At 40.5% G+C, this 24,649-nt stretch overlaps 1 protein-coding gene and 1 pseudogene across 7 annotated transcripts in view; one reads left to right on the forward strand and one right to left on the reverse strand.

The window, feature by feature from the left end:
* The window catches only part of SCN8A (sodium voltage-gated channel alpha subunit 8), a 145,717-nt gene that overhangs the window by 28,013 nt on the left and 93,055 nt on the right, over nt 1-24,649 (forward strand). For all 7 annotated transcript variants that reach the window (XM_031650492.1, XM_031650489.1, XM_031650488.1 and 4 more), the window contains exons 6-10: nt 8,752-8,973; nt 10,816-10,879; nt 12,437-12,578; nt 15,093-15,299; nt 16,098-16,391. In XM_031650492.1, coding sequence (XP_031506352.1) covers nt 8,752-8,973; nt 10,816-10,879; nt 12,437-12,578; nt 15,093-15,299; nt 16,098-16,391 — 929 coding nt within the window. The remainder of the gene's footprint in view (nt 1-8,751; nt 8,974-10,815; nt 10,880-12,436; nt 12,579-15,092; nt 15,300-16,097; nt 16,392-24,649) is intronic.
* Nucleotides 22,151-23,993, reverse strand: LOC101018722 (annotated as a pseudogene).

Raw genomic sequence — 24,649 nt, forward strand, 5'->3', positions numbered from 1 at the left:
TCTCAGCCTTCCAAGTAGTTGGGACCACAGGTGCATGCCACCACACCCAGCTCATTTAAAAAAAAATTTTTTTTGTAGCGACAGGGTCGCCCTATGTGTTGCCCAGGTTGGCTGCCAACTCCTGGACTCAAGCAGTCTTCCTGCGTCAGCCTCCCACAGTGCTGGGATTACAGGCATGAGCCACCGTATCTGGCCCAGAAATACTTCTTTTTCCCCTTTGTAACATTTATCTCAATAGCAGATAGAGAGGGAGGCACAAAGCCTGGAGAGGGCAGACTTGGAATGTGGTTTACTGAGAACCTCAAAGAAGGTAAATTCATCTTCACCACTTACAAATTTGTGCCATGGAGTTGGCCAGTAAATTAGTGCCCTACCAAAGATGAATTCCTTTATTTTTAGCGATGGTAGCTGACTCCCTATCAACCAAAGGCTGGGTGTCAGTTGGAGTATATACTTGTTGGCAAAAAAACTACAACCCTAATCTACCAAGATTTAGTTCCTAGCCATTTTAAATCTGCTTAACGGAAAGCCCAGCTCATTCTCCAGACAGCCTCAGATAGCTCATTGATGGTGGCCTAATCCTTAGGCAAGCCCTGTCTTATTTTTTGAGGCACTGGAGTGCCAAATCTTTACTTTCATTTTTCCTATGGTCTCTCTCCTCCTCTGGCCCCTTTTAAATATGATCTTGTGTTTTCTGCTCACTTCCCCCAGCGTACTCTGCAAGGCATCTGTCTCTTTATGTTCTTGTGATCTCAAAACTTCTCTCCCAGAATTAAATTGGAAAGCTGTATTCTGTTCACTAACTGGGGCAGCAGATGCTATCTCTAGTCTAGCTCATAGCTTCTGTCTCTGTCTTTGCTATATTGTTAACTTTTGACCATGGCATTTCTGCAAGATAACTCTTGATTGGTGTCACATTATTTATTCTTTATATATATCCTCAATATGTTACGTTATTTATCCTTTATATATATCTGGAATATATGCAGTATCTAACACCATGCTGGGCCCATAGTAGTGCTCCATAAATGATTGTAGTAGCAGCAGTTATTATTATAAAGAAGAAACCTAAGCCAATAGAAAGGGTTTGTATCAAGATTTAGACATCAGCTTCACAGTTTGAAATAGAGTCCCAGATTCCTATTTCTAGAAGCACCCCCAATTGAGCTGGCTTTGGGAGGCTAACTGGGGTGGAAAATAACATTAAGGGATAGTAAAGCCAATAATAGATCACTGTCAGTAGCTGGTATATTTGGTTCTTGAATTAAAAGTGTGGCTCTCAATCTCAATCTTTTTGCTCCCGATTCTACCTTTTAGAGTTAGCAAGAGAAATCTGGTAATGCAGTTTCCCTCATGGGGAGTTTTCTCTCATCCCATGGGAAATTCTGAAATTGCTGATTATGCTTTCTCCCATAGAGGGCTGTTGGTGCTATTCCTACCTGCCTGCTATGCAGTCTCCTTCCAAGGCAGGAGCACCAGTGTATGAGTCAGTGGATCTGGGCCATCTCTTGCTTGGAAGTCTAAGTCATTTTGATTCTTGTGTGGTAGAGCTGGCCCATGATTCCTCCTTATTAAAAACCATTGTTTTGTATACCAAGTTTTCTTGTGGATCACTTCAGTGGAATTGTTGTTCTCTTTGTCTTCTCCTCTTCCCAGTTTGGTTATAGGCTATTGCCAAGGGTGCCAAAAATAGAATGGAAGTGAGAGTGACCACTGACCTGGAGCCTGCAAGGTCTCACAAAGCTCCCCATGTATCAACTTCCTTTATGAGAGCTTTTCCTTTCCTAGAGCACTCACCCACCCCCAACCTGGGCTGATACAGTCCTTTCTCTTTGTGTCTTCGGTAGATATTCTGAGTATGTCAGGGCTGCTAGGACTCCTGAAGATTGGACAGTGAAGTGCATCAGTTAGCTCTGCCCTTTTTTGTAAGAAATGCTTTGCTTTAGAGCTTTCTTGTAGCTCAGAAAAGATGAAACCCACCTTCTGACCCTTTTTTCTTGCTAACTTGACTTGGCTACATTGCTATTTATGCTTTGCGTTTTGCTTCAGAGGCATCAACTTGGAGAACAGTGTACACAAGCTCTGTGCTAAAAGGGTCAGTTACAGAGGAGACCTTTTCTAAATTTTCTTTAGTCTGGAATTTGTCAGGTTCACCTTGACATTGAAATATCCTGCCTAAAAGTTTATATGTCTTAAAACCTTGTTTTCACTTTGTATTTGCCTGAGTCCCGCATTAAGTGAACTTCTAAGTGACTCTGTCAGAAGTTTCGTCCTCTGCATGCTTTGATCATGTGCCACAGGGCTGACATGCCCAAAGAAAGGGTGGGAATCTTGAAAGAGTTTCTCAGGTTTTTCTTAGACAGCAGCGTTTAATAGTATGAGTATTAATAGAACTGGTTGGGGGAAACTCACTTGTCAGTTCCTTTTCTTTTCTGTCATTTAAATGGCTCCCCCAAAGCACTGCTTATCTGCTGCTCATTAGCACTTATTTAATTTCATTCCACCTTCTTTAGAATTGTACTTTCTTGGTTATTTTTCTCTTGGCAATTTTATTTCTCAGCTTTCATTTCTGTTACTTTCACTCCTAACCAGTGGGATCAGACAGGAAGCAGGGAAAATGATAGGCCTTTCCTTTTCCCATTCCAGTGAAAGCATTTTCTTTAAACGTGTACTTTGTGAATGTGGCAATTTCTGCTGCATAATGATGGGAGATAGAAAGTGTTTTAAGACTATATCCTGACTCATTGTCTCTTTTAAACTGTTCTGGTTATTAATTCTATTGCCTTTGTATTTCTTCTATTCCCACATTGCTTCTTAGGAAAGATAAAGTTTAACAGTGGTCATAAGTGAAAAAACACTAAATACTCGCAGGGTCCCACTGACCCATCTTTGAGAGCTAGTTTAGTTTTGGTCGCACTTTGTGATGTGAGTCAGGTCTCAAGTAAATAAATCTTAGCATCCCCCAATCTCTCTCAGATTACTGTTGCTCTAAAGAATCTTCAAGAACTATCACTGTAGGCTGGGTGCAGTGGTACACACCTATAGTCCCAGCTAATCAGGAGGCTGAGGCAGAGGATCACTTGAGCCCAGGAGTTCGAGGCCGCATTGAGCTATGGCCACACCTGTGAGTAGCCACTGTATTCCAACCTGGGCAGTATAGTGAGATCTTGTCTCTTAATAAATAAATAAATAGATAGATATTATCGTGAGGATTGCAGTTGCAGTAGGAAAAGTCAACACAGCACCACTTTATTCCTACACTTTGTCTGAACCCAAGCCTGACGCTGGGAACAGGGCAGTTGTTCTTTCCCTGGATTGAGAACTGCTTGTTACTGCTAGCGAGGCCTGTTCCAATATTAATTTTGTAGGGGAATTAGCTCACATTGCTTCAAACCACTTAAATTTCTCAACCTGAGCTACAAACTAGGGAATATGAATTAACTTTATTTATTTATTTTATTTATACATATATATTTTTTGAGACGGAGTTTCACTGTTGTCGCCTAGCCTGGAGTGCAATGGCCAGATCTCAGCTCACTACAACCTCCACCTCCTGGGCTCAAGCGATTCTCCTGCTTCAGCCTCCTGAGTAGCTAGGATTACAAGCATGCGCCACCACGCCCAGCTAATTTTTGTATTTTTAGTAGATATGGGGTTTCACCACGTTGGCTAGGCTGGTCTTGAACTCCTGACCTCAGATGATCCACCCACCTCGGCCTCCCAAAGTGCTGAGATTACAAGCGTGAGCCACCATGCCCAACAAATTAACTTTATTTATAATCTGGCCATCCAGTGGTGGAAGATTTTGACCCCAATATGCTTGACTGATTTTTCTGGACATAGCACATAGGCAGGCATTGTTCATTTGTTCAGAGGATTCCTGGGCATTGTGAAAGGTGACAGGAGGTTCAGAGGTACCTTTGAACATAGAGTAGAATTCTTCACCAGCTTCTCAAAATTCCTTAATTATCCAGCTTTCCCTCTTGTCACTGACCATTCTCTACATTGAATCCAGCTGTCTTTTCTTGGCCTATAGTAAATGTATTAACTGTTTCTACTTAGACACATTTACCAAAGCAAGCTAATGTTAGCCTTTTCCAAGAGTTCTCACTGTCCAATTTGGCCCCACGTGGCTTCTGTTGCACACTCTGTTGTGTAGGAGTCTTCTGAAGAAGTATTCTGCTGTTTTGGATAATCGGTTTCTAGTCAGTATCTTGCTTGTTCTGGCATGTGATGTTGTGAGCCAATAGAATGAAAAGACAGTGTCTGTGTACAGCCAGAACGGTGGCATTCTACATTTCGGCTTGTGTTGGGTCAGGAATTCTACTAACAGCTTTTTGCCTTTATTGACAGGCGTTGATGGTATGAGGGAGCACTTTCAGGCAGTCACAGCTGGCAAGACTATAGAGCTTGAGCTTAGGAAATGAATTGATGGTATCATCTCCATAAATTGGCCTTGATGTCTGCAAATGTGGCCATTTGCAATTTATCCTAATGGAAGGAGGAAGAGTCTTGGCTGAGACCAATGTATAGTTCAGTGACTGTTTATATTTAATACTGCTGTGTGATCATGTGCCTTCCTTTATCTGAAAACATGAAGCCACATTCACTTTTCTTCTTCTTTTTCCTTTGCCTTCTCATTTTCTCGTGGTGATCCGGATGGGAATCTTGGAAAGTAAACTTTTTAGATGGCTGTAGTGTTATTTAGTGATTATCCTTGCATAATTAAGATTTGTTTATCTGACACTCTGTGAAGTATAAGCAGCTGAATACTGTTTCCAATTAAGCTTCTGCTTTAGACATCTTGAAAGCTAACTCACCAATGAGATGATCTAAGCCCCAGACTTCAAAGCTGAGGCTTGAAAAAGTGTCTTTTTAGCTTCCTTGACTCATGTTTACACATTTCTTCAGCAATAACATCTGGTTTATGGAGAAGAGATGTTAAACCAGCTGATTGTGAGCATTTAGGTCCATCTCCAGGAAAGTAAATTCCATGCAGGCTTGGCATATCAGATTAGTTGGGGTCATCTCTGGTTGCAAGTAACAGGACACAGGAATAATTCAGGGAACCCAAGGGCTGGAATGCACTTGCGCTTCTGGGAAGCCGGTAGAAACCAGAATGCAGAGCCAGAAAGCCATGGGTATGTGGAAGTACTTTGACTACATCTGTCTTCTCTCCATGTGTCCATTTCTGTCTCTCAGCATACTAACTTCCTTTACTTCTCAGTCACATCTTAATATAATGACAGAATATGGCTACCACTTAGCTTCCACATTTATTTATTACCATTCCCACCACATGAAAAGATTACTCAACTGTCTCTTATCCTGTTCCAAATTCCTGTAGGAAAGGAACTGGATTTAGGTCAGATGTCCATCCAGACATCTGCAACTACTGAGAGAAGGTGACCTTGTACAGACATGGCTGCTGACAGCTCATTATTAAGGAACAGGGGATAGTTGGAGCTCATGGCCTAGAATTTCCACTTATATGGGCCTGGAACTGTCAAAGACTTCCCAGCCCAGGAAAATCAGATTCTACTAATGCTAAAATTGTATGCTTTCCAAATGATGTACTTACAAACTCAGTGGTTTGGCTATTTTATGATATTATACTCTTGTTACTAATACAAAGGACAGCTTACAGCTCATTTCTCAATTCAGTAAAATAGCAATGGTAAAGTCCTTTAACAGTCATCTAGTGTTTGGAAAGGTTATTGATTGTCTGAATTGTCTGGAGAGATGGCTGTATACGCTTCATAAAAAAGTCCAGGAAAAGAAACTCTACAACCATTTTTAGTGACCCATTCAAGTATTCTTTTTTAAATCAGTCTTTGAATTTGAAAACAGTAAACTTGCATAATTTTAGAATCCTAGGATTGAATTATTGACTCAATATAGACCTGCTCCAACCCAGTCAAAATATAATGAGGACTTCTCTGTTCCTTAGCAACTAAATGGAAATAAATTCCATACTTCTTGATGGCTGCCTTCTACTTTTTTCCACCAGTACCTTCTTACCTAGCTGTGCGATTATGATATGATTTCCCAGGGCTTTAGGTTTAAAAGATAGTTTGAAATTTCAGTTACTTAATCTCAAACAAATAAACATTTCTGCCTTATTTTGAAAGACTTTTAGAGAAGATTCTTCAGCTTCTCCACCACTGCCCACTGCTCTGTAGTGGGGTATTTATCCATGTTCTGTACATGAGAAAATGAGACTCTGAGAAGTAACCTTAAATTTGTTTGAAACACAATAGGTCATAAGTAGTGACTGAGCCAGGGCCAGAATACCTGCTTTCGGATTCCCTGTCTGATGTTCTTTCTGCACAGCCCTGTGAGGAGAAAAATAATCAGATTATAAATGCTTTGTTTTCTGGAGCCCAAGCAAGCTCTTCATAATCCCTTTGTGGCCACAGTCTCCATGGAAGGCTCACTCTAATAAAGCACAAGACTCTGCATACTTCATCTCTACAGTCTACCTCTTGGCTCTTTTTTCTTTAATTCCTCTTAGATCGCTTTCAAGATATTTGTGTAAGAGGAGAGAACTTTCTCATTCATTTACTCTCCCAATAAAAATTTATTAAGTGCCTGCCTTTGTGACAGGTCCTGTGCTAGGCAGAGCATTCATTTCTGTTGTTGGACTCAGAAAATTCTATTGGGCTCGACTTTGAAAAGTCTAGGTGATTACTTGCAAAATACAGCAAAAGAAGAATCATGTCCGTACCACCCACTAGATCACCATTATATGAGGTTAGCCCTGAGCAGTGCCATTTTCCCAATCATGTCCCTTTGAGGAGGGACATGTCCTCATGAGGAGTAGAATAGTGATAACGAGTATTGAGTGCCAGCTATGTGCCAGGCACTTTACTAGATACTTTATAAAAATTACCTATTTAAATCTAACAACAACCCAATGAGGTTAGTATTGTAAATCCATTTTTACAGATGAGTAGACTGAGGTTCAGGCAATAATGGTCAACATTTGACTCATTTGCTACGTACTAAATGCTTTGTCAAGTTTTTTGTTGTTTTTGAGATGGAGTCTCGCTGTGTTGACCAGGCTGGAGTGCAGTGGCGCGATCTTGGCTCACTGTAACCTCCGCCCCCCCACCGGGTTCAAGTGATTCTCCTGCCTTAGCCTCCCACAGTAACTGGGATTACAGGCATATGCCACCATGCCCGGCTAATTTTTTCTTTTTATATATTTTTAGTAGAGACGGGGTTTCACCATGTTGGCCAGGCTGGTCTTGAACTCCTGACCTCAGGTGATCCGGCCTACCTTGGCCTCCCAAAGTGCTGGGATTACAGGTGTGAGCCACTGTGCCCAGCTGCTCTGTCAAGTGTTTTATATGAACCACACTTAATCCTCACAGCAGCCCTATGATACTCAACTATAATTTTCCCTACTTTAAAGATGAAAAAACTGAGATTCTAAGAGGTTAGAAGGCGTATTGCGTAGGTTAGACAAGTAAGTGGCATAACTTAGTTAAGATTAGTGATTATCTACCCAGCCACACCCTTCAAAGCCAGGAGTAGGATTCCCTTGAATTTCAGTTCAGTAGTCTTGCCTTCAGAAGTGAGCAGGGATGAGATTCCTCCTGAGGCCTGTGTGTCAAGGCTTAGCACCTGCCTCTTGCTCATCCTGGTGCATTGGCTACCAAGAGTGCTCAGTGCTTTGTTGACTGTATCCTATGGATAGCCTGATATCTGGGCACATAAAGACTCATTTGGACCCAAAAAACATGAACCTACAATCATATTTTTCTGTCTCTCCTATCACTGATCTCTCCCTGTCCAATTAAGAAATACACCTTCAGTCTACATTTGAGCCAGTGTCTTACGTTTAAACTTCAAGTTAATTTTTTTATGTTTTTATTTTTAATTTAGGACAGAAAAAAGATCATTATAGAAAGCAGGGAATATATATGATACAGAAAAAGTATATTTTTTAATGGAGAAAGACAAAGTATAAATACTGGATTAATAATAACCTTTTCAATACCTTGGCATTTCCAGAATCCTTGAGAAAATACTATTGTACCTTCTCACTTATTATTGGCTTTTAAACTTCCCCCTAGTGGTTTTGTTTCTAACCTGGAGGCCTCCTCAATTCCTGATTTTTCCATTTGTTTCTTTGACACATATTTACTAAATACCTACTGTGGGCTAGGCACTATAGATACAGCTATGAACAAGATAGATGTAAAAAAATCAATTATAACCATGACAAATGCTACAGAAGAAATTATAAGATGCTACTGAAACACTGGTAACAATGGGGAAGGAGAAGAGTTGCAAAGTCAGAGAAGGCTTTCTGGAAGAATTGACATTTAAACTGGGCCTTGAAGGATGAGTAGGATTTAGGCACAGAGGACAAGATAATATAGCAGGGAGCATTCCAGGCAGAGGGAGCAGCAGGTATGAAGGCCCTAAGGCAAGTAAGAGCTGGGCTCATATGGGGAACTAAAAAGTAGTCAGAGATGGGAAAGTGTTCCCAGGAAGAAAGGAGCCACATGCTGGTAGAAGGACCTTTCTTTTGCTTTTTCAGATGTATTCACTTAAAAATCGATACTTCGGAATACTGATAATTTTGCTGACCTATTATTATTCTCATGGTATAAATATAGAGTGGCCATATTTCAAGAGTGGTGCTGTGGGGAGGAGTAGCAGCCAGTGGCTAAGAGGGAGGCTGGGGGAGGTGGGGAGGGCTTTGAGGTGCCTCTAATTCCGCGGATTCTGTCTCCTCAGGCCTGAAGACAATTGTGGGTGCCCTGATTCAGTCTGTGAAGAAACTGTCAGATGTGATGATCCTGACAGTGTTCTGTCTGAGTGTGTTTGCCTTGATCGGACTGCAGCTGTTCATGGGGAACCTTCGAAACAAGTGTGTTGTGTGGCCCATAAACTTCAACGAGAGCTATCTTGAAAATGGCACCAAAGGCTTTGATTGGGAAGAGTATATCAACAATAAAAGTAGGTGGCCTTTTCTCTGCAAGAGGAATAGGAAAAGTCTGTTCCTAGTTCATGTGGTCAGAAGCAACACAGGGCTTAAAAAAGTAGTTGGAGGCCAGGCACGGTGGCTCACACCTGTAATCCCAGCACTTTAGGAGGCTGAGGCAGGCGGATCACCTGAGATTGGGAGTTTGAGACCAGCCTAACCAACATGGAGAAACCCTCTCTCTACTAAAAATACAAAGTTAGCGAGGCATGGTGGTACATGCCTGTAATCCCAGCTACTCGGGAGGCTGAGGCAGGAGAATCACTTGAACCTGGGAGGTGGAAGTTACAGTGAGCCAAGATCGCGCCATTGTAGTCCAGCCTGGGTTGGCAACGAGAGCAAAGCTCCATCTCAAAAAAAAAAAAAAAAAAAGAAAGTAGTTGGAGCTGGAAAGGAATGGCAATGCTACTAGAACTAGCCTTGTGAAATTATTCCTTTCCTCGAGGTAGGATTGTATTCAGAAGCTCTCAAACATCAGCCCTCTCTCCCGTCTTCGCATGTACCCCTAAACTTTTACTTTGAAATTCAGGCTTAGAAGCTTGACAAAAGTTATTTTTTTCCCTAGCTGAGTTACTTGGGGTATTTACATATTTAGTCCAGAATGTATCTATGGAACTCAACTTTTCTTAATACTACTAAGACTATCGCAGTCCATCTAGTCTAGGGAATCAGGTGATCTCCAAGGCACTATTCAATCCTATTGCAGTTGAGGAGTTTTTAATCATTTTATTTGAGGAACCAAAGGAAAATTTGATGTAGTGATACTTTAGACTCATGAAAAAAGTTAGCTATGTCACTATTAGTCATTCCTGAGAAAATAAAGTCAGTTTAGTATCCATAAGAAAATGTTGCAAAGGAGATTTCAGGGACATATGCTGGAAAGGAAAACATGCCTTGTAATTTAAAATAGGACCTAGTATCTAGTGACCAATGAGCTCTAAAATATCTTTTATAAAGACAAGTTGTAAGGATGGAAGAATAGAGTGGTATAAAGGGGTGTAGGACTCAGAAAACTTACTTTTAGGCCTCTTTGATTCAAGTACCAGAATCTGGCATATAGATTAGAAGTATGAGTGGAAGTTGGGTATCTGTGAAAACTATATTGCATCAAGAACTTTGGGATAGCACTTTTAATTTGTAAATATATATAAGAAAATCATTAATGGGAAAGAATTCTTATCAGCTGGCCACAGCTGTTGGAAAAGATTTTTTTTTTTTTTTTTTTTTGAGACAAAGTCTTTTTCTGCCGCCCAGGCCTGAGTGCAGTGGCCGGATCTCAGCTCACTGCAAGCTCCGCCTCCCGGGTTCACGCCATTCTCCTGCCTCAGTCTCCCGAGTAGCTGGGACTATAGGCGCCCGCCACTAAGCCCAGCTGATTTTTTGTATTTTTAGTAGAGATACAGGTTCACCGTGTTAGCCAGGATGGTCTCGATCTCCTGACCTCGTGATCCGCCCACCTCGACCTCCCAAAGTGCTGGGATTACAGGCATGAGCCACCGCGCCCAGCCTACACTGTTCTTAACCAGCTCTAGCAGAAACAGTTATTGATTTTAGAAAATAAAAAAAAACCAGCCGGGCTTGGTGGCGGGCGCCTATAGTCCCAGCTACTCGGGAGACTGAGGCAGGAGAATGGCGTGAACCCGGGAGGCGGAGCTTGCAGTGAGCCGAGATCGCACCACTGCACTCCAGCCTGGGCAACAGAGCGAGACTCAGTCTCAAAAAAAAAAAAAAAAAAAAAAAAAAAAGGACAGTGTAACCTTATTCTCTCATTCATTTAAATCTGCCTGTTCATTTCCTGCCTCTTCAAACTTTTCTAGCAAATTTCTACACAGTTCCTGGCATGCTGGAACCTTTACTCTGTGGGAACAGTTCTGATGCTGGGTAAGTAGCTCACCTAGTTTGATTCTCTTTCTTTAAAAATGTACGTATTATTAGTTGGGTCAAAATAGGCAAAATGTTTACTTTTCTCTGTGCTCAAGTAGTAGACCTTACAATTGCATCTGACCTATCGGTTGGCATAGATTTTCTGTTTCACATTTGTCCACCTAAAGTTGACATTTCACTAGTAAGTGACTGTGCTTGTAGTCTCAATGCAAAATGAAAGAATCCAAGGATAGAATCAATAACACCAGATAGCTTACCTGCCTCTTGGGGATTCCTCTCATCCTATATTACAATAGAGAGTAAAGATACCATCTTAGTGATAGTTATGGATCCAAGGATGACCCAAAATATGCTTGACTTGACAGCATAGAGGAGGAAAAAGAGTAGCAACATAGTATTTGAGTCCTGATCCTGGTAATTCCTGCTCTAAGACCTTTGGCAAGCCATTTAACTTATCTGAGCCTTGGTTTTTTCATCCATAAAATGGATTTATTTAATAAGCCATGCTCTCTCTTTCTCACAGGGTTACTGTAAGAATCCACTTACATTACATGAAAGTGCTTTGTAAACAGAGGGCTTTATAAATGTAGGGTGGTAGTGTCATTTTTCAGAGTATATTGGTTCTCTAAGAACTGGTGTTTTAACATGACTACAATGTCTAGAAATCCATTTAATTTCTATATTAACATAGACTACTAGAGATTACATTGAAATAAATATGAGGTGAATCTAAAAGCAGGAGAAATGGTGTAACTGAGGTAACTGAAATCCCCATTATGACTTAGGTTGTCACAGTGAGTGTAAAGAAAACAGAAACGATTAAGAGGAACTTCTGGCCGGGCGCGGTGGCTCACGCTTGTAATCCCAGCACTTTGGGAGGCCAGTGCAGGCGGATCACGAGGTCAGGAGTTCGAGACCAGCCAGGCCAACACAGTGAAACCCTTTCTCTACTAAAAATACAAAAATTAGCCAGACGTGGTGGCAGGCGCCTGTAATCCCAGCTACTCGGGAGGCTGAGGCAGGAGAATTGCTTGAACCCAGGAGGCAGAGGTTGTGGTGACCCGAGATCATGCCATGACACTCTAGCCTGGACGACAGAGCTAGACTCTGTCTAAAAAAAAAAAAAAGGAACTTCTAGCCGTTTGTCATTTGGGATAGTAGCGAAGTTAAATTTGATTGAATTGCACATTGATATGAATCTAGAACAGTACTTCTCACACTTTGGCATGCATAAGAATCACCTGGCATACCTCTTAAAAATGCAGATTCATAGATCCCATATCCAGAACTTTTAATTCCTAGATTTGGGTAAGGACACAGGAATCTGCATTTTTAAAGAACATGCCAGGTGATTCTGATCCTAGGCTGTCCCCAGAAGTTGGCTAGCTGCTTATTTCCTTCTTCTTTTTCTTCCAATTTGTTGTCCTGGCTCTATCAATGGTTATTTATTATCTCCAAGGTCGTGGATTAAATAGAATTATGTTATTTGTTATCTCCAAGGTCATGGCTGGTGGAATTATGTTAAAAGTCCTGAACTTCCCTTTCTTTCTTTAGGCAATGCCCAGAGGGATACCAGTGTATGAAAGCAGGAAGGAACCCCAACTATGGTTACACAAGCTTTGACACTTTTAGCTGGGCCTTCTTGGCATTATTTCGCCTTATGACCCAGGACTATTGGGAAAACTTGTATCAGTTGGTGAGTAATACCTCTTTTCCTTTGGCCATAGAGTTTGCATGAACATATACAGGGTTAGGAACATTCTGTGTGGGAGACATTCTGTGTGAGAGACATTTAGTAAAGACATTATACAAGATCTAACTGTTGTGTTTCCCACAGTCAGCTGGTTTTTGATGTTAAGTGAATTCTCTCAGTTCTCATCCCTGTTTCTTGAATGCTCAGTCATGTATAGCTGTAGATTCTTACAACCTTGACGGCCTCTTGTCTGACCTGAGAATCTGCTATCTCTATCTACTTCCTACTGTTTATCCTCTGCAGCATATCTCCTTTTGGAAATTTGGGCTTAGGGTTTGTGTTTTTTTTGCTTGTTTTCTTTTGTTTTGTTTTTGAGGTAGGTACTACAGGCATGTACTACCACACCTGGCTAATATTTCTACTTTTTGGAAATTTGGGGTTTCACTCTGTTTCCCAGGCTGGTCTTGCAACTTCTGGCCTCAAGTGATCCTCCCACTGTGGCCTCCCAAAGTGCTGGGATTACAGGCGTGAGCCACCGTTAGGGCTTCTGTTTAAGAAATATTAAACACCTCTTTGTGTAAGGCACTATGTAGATGGAATTTCCATAAGGACCTTGGAGTATAAATATATCAACATTTTTGAGATTTGTAACACATTTGGACTTGTTCAAGCAGGTTGTACAGATAAAAATAGGGTCAGTAACGTTCTGTTGGGCTACACTGGTGACTCTGGACAAGTCATTTAACTTTGCTGGTTGTAATGAAGTTAGTGTAAGTGATTGCTAAGGGTCTTACAGCTTAGAAATTTTATGACAGTCCATTGTTTTCTGTTTGTCATTTGGTGATACCAGTTACTTTGAAAATGAAAAACATGTCCCCTCAGGCATGAAGAAACCTCTTTTAAGGGAAGTTTCTATTTCAAATCTCTGAGTTAATTCTTACCTTTCTGTTGGACAGCCTAGAGTTCCCCCAGGTTGAATGTTTCTCATGAAATATTTGTGATTCATGCTGTTTCTTTTTTTTTTTTTTTTTTTGATACAGAGTTTTGCTGTGTCGCCCAGGCTGGAGTGCAGTGGCGCAATCTCAGCTCACTGCAACCTCCGCCTCGTGGCTTCAAACAATTCTCCTGACTCAGCCTCTCGAGTACCTGGGATTACAGGCATGAGCCACCACGCCCAGCTAATTTTTGTATTTTTAATAGATACAGGGTTTCACCATGTTGGTTGGCCAGGCTGGTCTCGAACTCTTGACCTCAGGTGATCTGCCTGTCTTGGCTTCCCAAAATGCTGGGATTACAGGTGCAAGCCACCACACCTGGCCCATTTTGCAGTTAACAGAATAAAGATGAAAACTCTGTAATAGTGGGTTGCATGTACATAATCTAAAACCTAGTTTCCTTCTGCCTTTTTTTTCTTCCCTACTATCCTTTATGTCATATTGTCATATCCTTTTAAAACTCATCCTATTGCAAAAGAATAAGGAAGGGCGTCACTCAAGATGGGGATTTCCTGGCCAGACGCAGTGGCTCATGCCTGTAATCCCAGCACTTTGGGAGGCCAAGGCGGGTGGATCACTTGAGGCCAGGAGTTCGAGACCAACCTGGCAAACATGGTGAAACCGCACCTCTACTAAAAACACAAAAATTAGCCGGGTATGGTGGCGCATGCCTGTAATCCCAGCTACTCGGGAGGCTGAGATGGGAGAATTGCTTGAACCTGGGAGGTAGAGGTTGCAGTGAGCCGAGATCATGCCACTGCACTCCAGCCTGCGTGACAGAGCAAGACTCCGTCTAAAAAAAAAAAAAAAAAGATGGGGCTGGGTGCGGTAGCTCACACCTGTAATCCCAGCACTTTGGGAGGCCGAGGCAGGTGGATCACGAGGTCAGGAGTTCAAGACCAGCCTGGCCAACATAGTGAAACCCCATCTCTACTAAAAATACAAAAAATTAGCTGGGCATGGTGGTGGGCACCTGTAATCCCAGCTACCGGGAGGCTGGAGGCAGGAGAATCGGGCTGGAACCCTCGGGAGGCAGAGGTTGTAGTGACAAGATTGCACCATTTCACCTCAGCCCAGGTGATAGTGTGACACTCCATCTGTTGATGGGATTTCGTAACTTGACTGACTGCAGGACAATATGTCTGTTAATGCTATTTGAGGACCAGTAGATAAATAAGCTGCAGTCTTATATTCTTTTCTTTATACTTGTCTTAGCCCAAAATCAAACTTTTTTTTTTTTTATGAAAGGAGTATATAGGGAATATTTAGAAAAATGAGAGAGGATTTTTTTCTCACAATGATTGGGAGATAACTACTGCCATTTAATGTGAGTTGAGGATAAGTGAAACCATTCAACCATTGAGAATACTGAGTGCCCACAATAGGAAGGAGTACTGCACAAGGAAACACAGTCCTGTTCAAAATGCAAATAGTGCCCTTACAGAGGAACTCGGCCCATTAGCTGTTTTCAGCCTGGTTCATTTGGTACAAGTGACTCAGAAAATGGCCTTTGTCTTTGCAGACCTTACGAGCAGCGGGGAAAACATACATGATCTTCTTCGTCTTGGTCATCTTTGTGGGTTCTTTCTATCTGGTGAACTTGATCTTGGCTGTGGTGGCCATGGCTTATGAAGAACAGAATCAGGCAACACTGGAAGAGGCAGAACAAAAAGAGGCTGAATTTAAAGCAATGTTGGAGCAACTTAAGAAGCAACAGGAAGAGGCACAGGTTGGTGATTAATTCTTTGCAACAGACCTTCCTGCCAGATCATGGTGACTAAGGCCCCATCTGATTTTCACTGCAGTTGATCTTTTCTAGGCATATTTTCAAATAGAGGTCATTGGTCTGATGAAAATAACCCAAGTAACAACTGCAGATGGTTGATCCAATTACTCAGTTTGTCTTAACGGCCAAATTGTTTGTTCATATCATCTTTTGTTGAATTTCTCAACTGTTCAATGTGCAACTGCCATGATGACTGGGAAGAAAAAAGTGACCAGGGTGGTTTATATAGTGTTTCACATAAGCATATTCTTTTTCTTGGGAAAAATGTTAAGATTCCTGTGGTCATAAAAAGTATTATTTCTAATTTAGAAGAAGATACAGGCAAAATATTAAAGTAAAACTTGAAAGACATTTGTGATCTCATCACCTTAACACTTAACTTTCTAATCCTTATCTAAATATACATGTATTTATACATTTTTAAGACCCATAATATATAATGTTACTTAGCATTCATTTCCAGACTTGCTCAGAAGGGATCCTCTGGTACCAAGGCAGCAGCCAAGTCCTTGTCTGAAATGCTCAAGAGAATAACTCCCAAAGTTCTCACCACTGGGTTCTGCTCTGTTCACTTAGGACTGTGTGCCGGAATACACAGAAACCCTCTAACAGTCTAGGTTTCCCACCTCCTTTTTTCCTCCTTTCCCCTAGGTAGGGAAATGTTCTGTACTAACTGGTTGGCCTTGGGTAGCTCCAGCTAATTGCTCTGATCTGGCTTCCCTGCTGTGGCTTCTTTCCTAGGCTGCTGCGATGGCTACTTCAGCAGGAACTGTCTCAGAAGATGCCATAGAGGAAGAAGGTGAAGAAGGAGGGGGCTCCCCTCGGAGCTCTTCTGAAATCTCTAAACTCAGCTCAAAGAGTGCAAAGGAAAGACGTAACAGGAGAAAGAAGAGGAAGCAAAAGGAACTCTCTGAAGGAGAGGAGAAAGGGGATCCTGAGAAGGTGTTTAAGTCAGAGTCAGAAGATGGCATGAGAAGGAAGGCCTTTCGGTTGCCAGACAACAGAATAGGGAGGAAATTTTCCATCATGAATCAGGTAAACTCTTCTTTTTCCTATACCTTTTCCAAAAATGTATTTTTTATTAAGGTAAACTGTGTATATATGTATTATACCATCTTTACCATTTTAAGTGTACAGTTCAGTGTTAAGTACAATTATATTCTTCTTTTTCCTCTTTCCTCCCCTCTATCCCCTCCTCTTCCTGGCCTCTAGTAATCACCAGTCTACTCTCTACCTTCAAGAGATCCACTTTTTTAGCTCCCACATATGAGTGAGAACATGCTATATTTGTCTTTCTGTGCTTGGCTTATTTCACTGAACATCATAACCTTTGGTTCCATCTATGTTGCTGCAAATGATAGGATTTCATTCTTTTTATGGCTGAATAGTATTCCATAATGTAAATATACCACATTTTCTTTATCCATTTATCTGTTGATGGGCACTTAGGTTGATTTCATATTTTCTCTATTGTAAATAGTACTACAATAAACATGGGAGAGCAAATATCTCTTTAATATATTGACTTACTTTCTTTTGGTTATATACCCCATAATGAAATTGCTGGTGTATTAGTCTGGGTTCTCTAGAAAGATAGAACTAACAGGATATATTTATATATCTTATTAGTGTGTGTGTGTATATATATACATGTATATATATATATAAAGGGGAGTTTATTAAGTATTAACTTACACAATCACAAGGTCCCACAGTAGGCTGTCTGCAAACTTGAGGAGCAAGGAGAGCCAGTCTGAGTCCCAAAACTGAAGAGCTTGGAGTCGGATGTTCAAGGGCAGGAAGCATCCAGCATGGAGGAAAGATGTAGGCTGGGAGGCTAGGCCAGTCTCACCTTTTTATGTTTTTCTGCCCGCTTAATTTTCACTGGCAACCAATTAGATGGTGCCCACCACATTAAGGGTGGGTCTGCCTTTCCCAGCCCACTGACTCGACTGTTAATCTCCTTTGGCAACACACCTCACGGACACAGATCAATATTTTGCATCCTTCAATGCAATCAAGTTGACACTCAGTATTAACTATCACAACTGGATTATATGGTAATTCTATTTTTAGTTTTTTGAGGAGCCTCCATACTCTTCTCCAAACTGGTTGTACTAACGTGCATTCCCACAACAGGTAAACTCTTTACATTGGTTCAATAAACCTAAAAAAATCTGGTTTTTCTAATCCCACTTGATTTTTATTTTCCCCTTTGGCCCTATATTTTCCAGGCCCATCCCTGCATCCTCGTTTCTACCTCACTAAGCTCCATATTGTTCTCCTCTGGGAGGAAGTGTTACCAGCACATTTGGAACATTCTTCATTCTAAACCTGCCCTCCCTTCTCTGATGTAGAAGCCAACCCTAGACTATGTGATCACCTTTGGCAGACTTGCTTGGCAGTAAAGTATATGTCACACCAGCAATCTTCATGTTCTAAAACATCAGGGAGAGCGTTTCTCCTCTAAGCATCAGAATTTAGCTCAAACATCTCTGTTTAAGAATTGCATTTAATTATAGGGGACAATAATAATAGGAGTCATGAAACAGGACATCTTATTTGAGCATGGCAAGTTCTACTGATTAATTATTCTGGATATATAGTATCACACTGATAAGTTAGCCTATGGTAGATTGAAAGCCTCCAGTTTTTCCCAACTTTGATAAATAAGGAAACTAAGCAAAAAAGAGAAGAGAAGACTTAGGGTAATTGTTGAGCATTCTATTACTATAGATGTCATCACATAGATAGGCATTTTTGGATTTCAGAGAACACTACCAAAATCCAATTCTTAGGCCATTTAATTTCCCATTTTAAAGAAATGCTGGAAAGTTGGTAGGTATAGAATAGATTATAGTTACTGTTTATGGCAGTATATCCAGTGTCTTTTCTTTTTTCCCAAAGATGATTCATTTTCCCACTTGCATCTCCTACTTTCCAGTTCAGTCTTTTGCCAGTCTTACTCATTTCAGGGGATGAGCAAAATCCCTCATGTCCATCCCTTTCTTTTCATTCCTTAGCCTTATCTTAGTTTTGGCTTTACGATTGCATTATTTTGTTCTACTGCGTTTGTCCACTGCAGTTTTGTTTTCTCTAGTCTTTCTCCTTCTCCTTTATTTTATATACTGTCAACAGATCACATCCTAAAATGCACTTCTCATCATTCATGTAGTAGGCATTTATGGAGTACCTACTACATATCAAGGATTGTGCTAGGTCCTAGGGCTTAAAAGGTGATTAAAACATCATCTCTACCCTAGAGAGCTTACAGTACAGTAAGACAGCCAAATACACTAAAAAAATATGTAGTAGCATGTATTATTCCATAATTGAGATACGCTGGGGGTGTTAGAAAAGCACAGATCTATCCCAACATGGAGATTCAGTAAAGTTTCTGGGAAAGGTAAATTTCTGAACTGAAGCTTAAAGGATAGACAGGAATTAGGTAGTGTATGTGTGTGTTGGTGAGGGAGCAATAAGAAAAAAAGGACGATCTAGATTTAGAAGGGAAGCATATTCCAGTTTAGATATCCAAAGTTTGAATTATTTGTTGGATAACCAAGTAGAGATCTTTTTAGACAAGGATAGGCAAATGATAGCTCAGGCAAGAGGTCCTGAGCTGAGAGGTGGTGATTGAAACCGTGAGACTTGCGGAGATTACTCAAAGAGAATGTGTCAGTTGGAAGAACAGTGAGCCAAAGACATGACCATTGCTGTTCACCGGCATAGGAGATGGAATTCAGGAAAGAAAACAGATAAACAGTGTTAGAGAAACTGAGAAGGCCAAGAGTTCAGTGAAGTCAGGACAGTAGCGATGTTGGAGAAGGCAGGGCAGTGATCAATGGATTGAAATTTAACGGAGATGCTTAGTGAGGTCAGAACTGAAAGTGTCCATTGGATTTGGCAATATAAAGTCATTGAGGACTTTAAAGACATGTTTTAGTCCAGATTAAGGAAGGATGCCATGTTGAGTGGGGAGTGGAGACAATGAGTATAGACTTCTCATCCCTGCTTCTTTAAAGAGTGTGGGTGGAAATAAGCATGTTTATAATCTGTGGAAGAAAAAAACAAACAAACAAACAAACAAACAGAAAAGGGAGATGCGTTAGAAAATGAAACAGAATAGATAGAAGTAGAGCACAATCTTGGAAGATACCGAAATAGGTGTGGTTTTTAACAGAAAAGGACCCTGATTCCCTGAAACCTTAAGAAAACAGGGAAGGATGAGGTGGATAAATGTGTAGAAAAGGAGTAGGAAGTTGAGGAAGATAACCCCTGACAGTTTAGTTTTTCGATAATGTCGGGAATTAAAAATCGAGGAGTTTGAGACCAGCCTGGGCAACATAGTGAGACCTCTGTCTCTGCAAAAAATGAATTAGTTTTTTGATAATGTAGGAATTAAACATCTTATTGAAGGGAATGAGAGGTTGTGTTTGGAGGTTTAAAGAAAATACTGACAGTTTAGAATAGTTTTTAAGAAGAATGGGAGAGGGAATTCCCCTAATTAGATTCATTCTATTTACTAATTAAGTCCCAACTCCTTAGCCTGGAATTCATAGCATTTCCCCATCCCCTTAGTACGGACACAACCTATGTGTTCATTCTCCAGTCTCTGTGCCCTATCAGGCACCCTATACCTAAACCAGAATGAGCTACTAGATATTTCTCATATATGATGTTTGTTTTCTACCCTCTGTGGTTTGCTCAAGAAACACCCTCTCTAAAATGTCCTGTTGGCCAGCACAGTGGCTCACACCTGTAATCCCAGCACTTTGGGAGGCCAAGGTGAAAGAATCGTTTGAGACCAAGAGTTCAAGACCACCCTGGGCAACATAGAGAGACCCCTGTCTCTACCAAAAATTAAAATATTGGCCGGGCGTGGTGGCACATGCCTATAGCCCCAGCTACTCAGGAGTCTGAGGCGGGAAGATCGCTTGAGCACAGGAGGTTGAAGCTGCAGTGAGCTGTGATCTTACCACTACACTCCAGCTTGGGCAACAGAACAAGACCCTGCCTCCAGAAAAACAAAAACAAACAAAACAATCAAAATTAAATGCCCTATTTTTCTGTCTTTGAATGTCCACATCATAGTTATTCTTGATATCTTCCTTTCAAGAAACCTTCCCTGTCTCTCCTGTTTTCTAGTTGGAAGTATTCATTTTATCTTTCTGTTATGTTTTATATATACCTCTTTATTTGTTGCTTTTTACTCTACATATAGAAAGTACTCTACATATACTCTGTGTACATATTTATTTATGTTCATATCCTCTTCTCTCTTAAATAAAGTGTTAAAGTCAAGGTCTGCTTCTTAGCACATGGCTAGATACTGTTAGACAAATGAATGCAAGACTTTCAGAAATTTGATTTAACCCTTTCTGAGACTTCTTTATAGCCTGAAGCCATCTCTATCTCACCTTCACCTCTCCTTTCTTCTAGTTCAGCCTCTTTTGGGGAAAGAATGATAGTAGCTTTGTTGTCATTTTACCCTTGTCTTCAGAGACTCACTGAGCTATGAATACCTTAGTGCTGTTAACACTTTCCTATTGAATGGTCTCTGATTATTCTATAGGCTTTAGTACAAAGGTGCACTGATTGCTCCTTACAGCAAAAAATAAAACCAGGCTTTTGAGATGTCCTGCTTTGCATGAAAATATTCACTTGGTCTAATTTCTCCATTCAAAAAAAATAGTAAATTCCCAGAGGCCAAGGCTGACTGCCAAGACTAGCTTAGATGCTCCAAGGGATAGTAGTATTCTTTGTCCCAGGACTTTCCTGAAGTTTCTCTGGAAGAGTGACTGAAGAAATCGAGGCCTAGAAAGATTAACTTATAACTATAACTAGTTATAGAAGGTTATATAACTAGTAAGTGTTCAAGCCAAGATTTGAACCCAGGTTCATCCAACTCCAGCGCCTGTGCTCCTAACCACCCCTTCTTTACTCCTACACACGTGCATGATCATTTCTTCTGTTAGCTTAATAGTGAGTGTGGCTTCAGTTTTCTCACCACATAGTTCAGTTATGTGTCAGTTTCTTTTATTTCCATAGCTTCTGAGTTCTTCTTCTTTTTTTTTTTTTTTTTTGAAATTTTGAGATTATTTTCATTTGAAGGTAATCGTAATGCTATTAAATTCACAAATGCTAATTTAAATACTCAATCCTATTTATCTAAAACACACATTGCAAACACACAAATTATTTATTCTCTCCACATGTCAGTACCCATTCATATCACGGTTTGGAAATTGGACGAATAAGATTCCCCTTAAACTGCAAGTCAGCAGGTGTTTCTTTACAGTTAACTTTAGCAAAATTCATACAAAATAGTAATTAACAATGATCTTGTTAAGTCACAAGGAAACACCTTCAAAACTGCATTTTGTTTAAGTTTCTGTACTAAAATGTAAAAAAACTGAACTACACAATATTGAAAAGTTAAAAATTCCTTATTTTTTTATTCCTGGTACCACTACAACAATTTACAGGGCAATATACCTGATGTAATGAAAAGAAAAAGAAAAAGAGAAAGACAAAGCTACAACAGATGAAAGACCTCAGGAATGTACCTCTAATTGACACTACATGGCATTAATCAATAGCTGCACTTTGTGCAAACTGTGAGCTATGACAGTCCTGAACAAGAAGGGTTTCCTGTTTAAGCTGCAGTAACTTTTCTGACTATGGATCATCCTTCCTTCTGTGGCAGATTTTTACAGTTCCTCTAATGCATTTGGGACGACTGTCTCAAAGTAACCTGCAGCTTTCCTGACAACCCCTCACTGTCTCTCCTACTAAGAACTGTAGCCCTTTTCTGCTGTTTTTAGAACCTTCTGCTACCATATCCACCCCTTCCACCACCAGATCCATAACCACTACCACAGGGACTGCCCGAGCTTCTTCCACCAAAACTTCCCCCTTTCATGGGTCCATAATTTGATTGCTGTTGTCCACTATAATTTTCAAAATCATTATAGTTCCCACCGCCACCATGGTTACGACTGCCAAAATTTCCTCCTTCATTGTAACCATCATAACCTCCACCACCGCTACCATATTCACCACCTTGGTTTCCATATCCTGGTCTACCACCACCATAGCCCCCTCTACTACTATAACCAGGACCACCTCCATAGTTGCCACTGTCACTTCCAAATCCATTATATCCACCATCACCTCCTCCATAACTACCTCTGCTGCCACCACCTCCACCACCATAGCCTCCTCTTCCACCAAAGTTTCCACCACCGCCAAAATTACCTCCACCACCTCCAAAGTTTACTCCGTGACCCATAAAATTGCCAGATCCACCTCCACGACCTCTCTGTGATCCAGCAGACTGCATCTCTTGTTTAGAAAGGACCTTTTTCACTTCACAGTTATGCCCATTAATAGTGTGGTATTTCTGAACAACAATTTTATCAACTGTATCATGATCATCAAAAATTACAAAAGCAAATCCTCTCTTTTTTCCACTCTGCCTGTCTTCCATAATTTCTATGGTTTCAATCTTGCCATACTTTTCAAAGTAGTCTCTCAAATTATATTCTTCTGTATCTTCTGTAACACCACCAACAAAAATTTTCTTCACTGTTAGATGGGCATCAGACTTTAAATAATCCTCTCTAGAAATAGGAACACTTTTACACTGTTGGTGGGACTGTAAACTAGTTCAACTATTGTGGAAGACAGTGTGGCAATTCCTCAAGGATCTAGAACTAGAAATACCATTTGACCCAGCCATCCCATTACTGGGTCTATACCCAAAGAATTATAAATCATGCTGCTATAAAGACACATGCACACGTATGTTTATTGCGGCACTATTCACAATAGCAAAGACTCGGAACCAACCCAGATGTCCATCAGTGATAGACTGGATTAAGAAAATGTGGCACGTATACACCATGGAATACTATGCAGCCATAAAAAAGGATGAGTTCATGTCCTTTTTTGGGACATGGATGAAGCTGGAAACCATCATTCTCAGCAAACTATCACAAGGACAAAAAACCAAACACCACATGTTCTCACTCATAGGTGGGAAGTGAACAGTGAGAACACTTGGACCCAGGAAAGGGAACATCACACACAGGGGCCTACTGTGGGGTCGGGAGAGCGGGGAGGGATAGCATTAGGAGATGTACCTAATGTAAATGACGAGTTAATGGGTGCAGCACACTAACATGGCACATGTGTACATATGTAACAAACCTGCATGTTGTGCACATGTACCCTAGAACTTAAAGTATAATAAAAAATAAAATAAAGCACATTAAAAAAAAAAAAAAAAAAAACCTCTCCGGAAACAGCTCTTTGGTTCCACTACATGCCCATCAACCTTGTGTGGTCAAGCACACATTGCTGCATCCACCTCTTCAACACAAGAATAAATCACAAAACCAAAGCCCCTGGAATGTTTTGTTTGGGGGTCTCTCATTACCACACAATCTGTAAGTATGCCCCATTTCTCAAAATGTTCTCTTAAACTATCATCTGTAGTTTCAAAGTTCAGACCACCAATAAACAGTTCTCTCAACCGCTCTGGTTCCTTTGGATCATGGCCCTCTTGCCACCTGCGGCGATGGCGATGGCCGGAGTCGGGCTGGGGCAACCAGGCGGCGGTTTTACCTCCATTTTGAGCCTGAGTTCTTGAGACATCTCCTGCTCACCCATCTCCTACCTATTTCTCTATATTTTTAAGGCTCAGGGCAGTTTATAAGTATTAAGTTGAGCCTATTTTTTCAAAGTATTTTAATTGCTCTATTGCAGCAGTTTTCAAACTTTCTGGTCTTAGGACCCCTTTATCTTCTTAAAAATTTTAGGTACATATGTACCTAAAAACCTTTTTAAAATGTGCTTTTAATTTCTCATATTAGAAATTATAATTAAGAAAATTAAAAAATATTTATTTACTAATTTTAAAAATATAGTAATGATAAACCCATTACATGATTAACACAAATTATATATTTTTAAGAAAAATGAACTGTTTTCCAAAACAAAAAAAAGGTTCTTTTTTTTTTGTATTACATTTCTGCAAATCTCTTTAATCTGTGGTATAATAGAAAACAGTTGAAATATCATACTGGCTTATGCATGCATTCAGTTTGTTGCAATGTGATTTTCTTTGGTTAAAGTATTTGAAGAAAATCAAGTTTCATACAGATATATAGTTGGAAAAGGGAGGAATATTTTAATAACCTTTTCAGATAATTGTGAATGGTCCTCCTTAATGCTGTTCCAAAACTTAACAGTGACAATTTTTTAAACAGTTAGTTGTGACATGGAAA

The sequence above is a fragment of the Papio anubis genome, chromosome 9 (assembly GCF_008728515.1).
Source record: "Papio anubis isolate 15944 chromosome 9, Panubis1.0, whole genome shotgun sequence".
In the NCBI taxonomy this organism is placed as follows: Eukaryota; Metazoa; Chordata; class Mammalia; order Primates; family Cercopithecidae; genus Papio; species Papio anubis.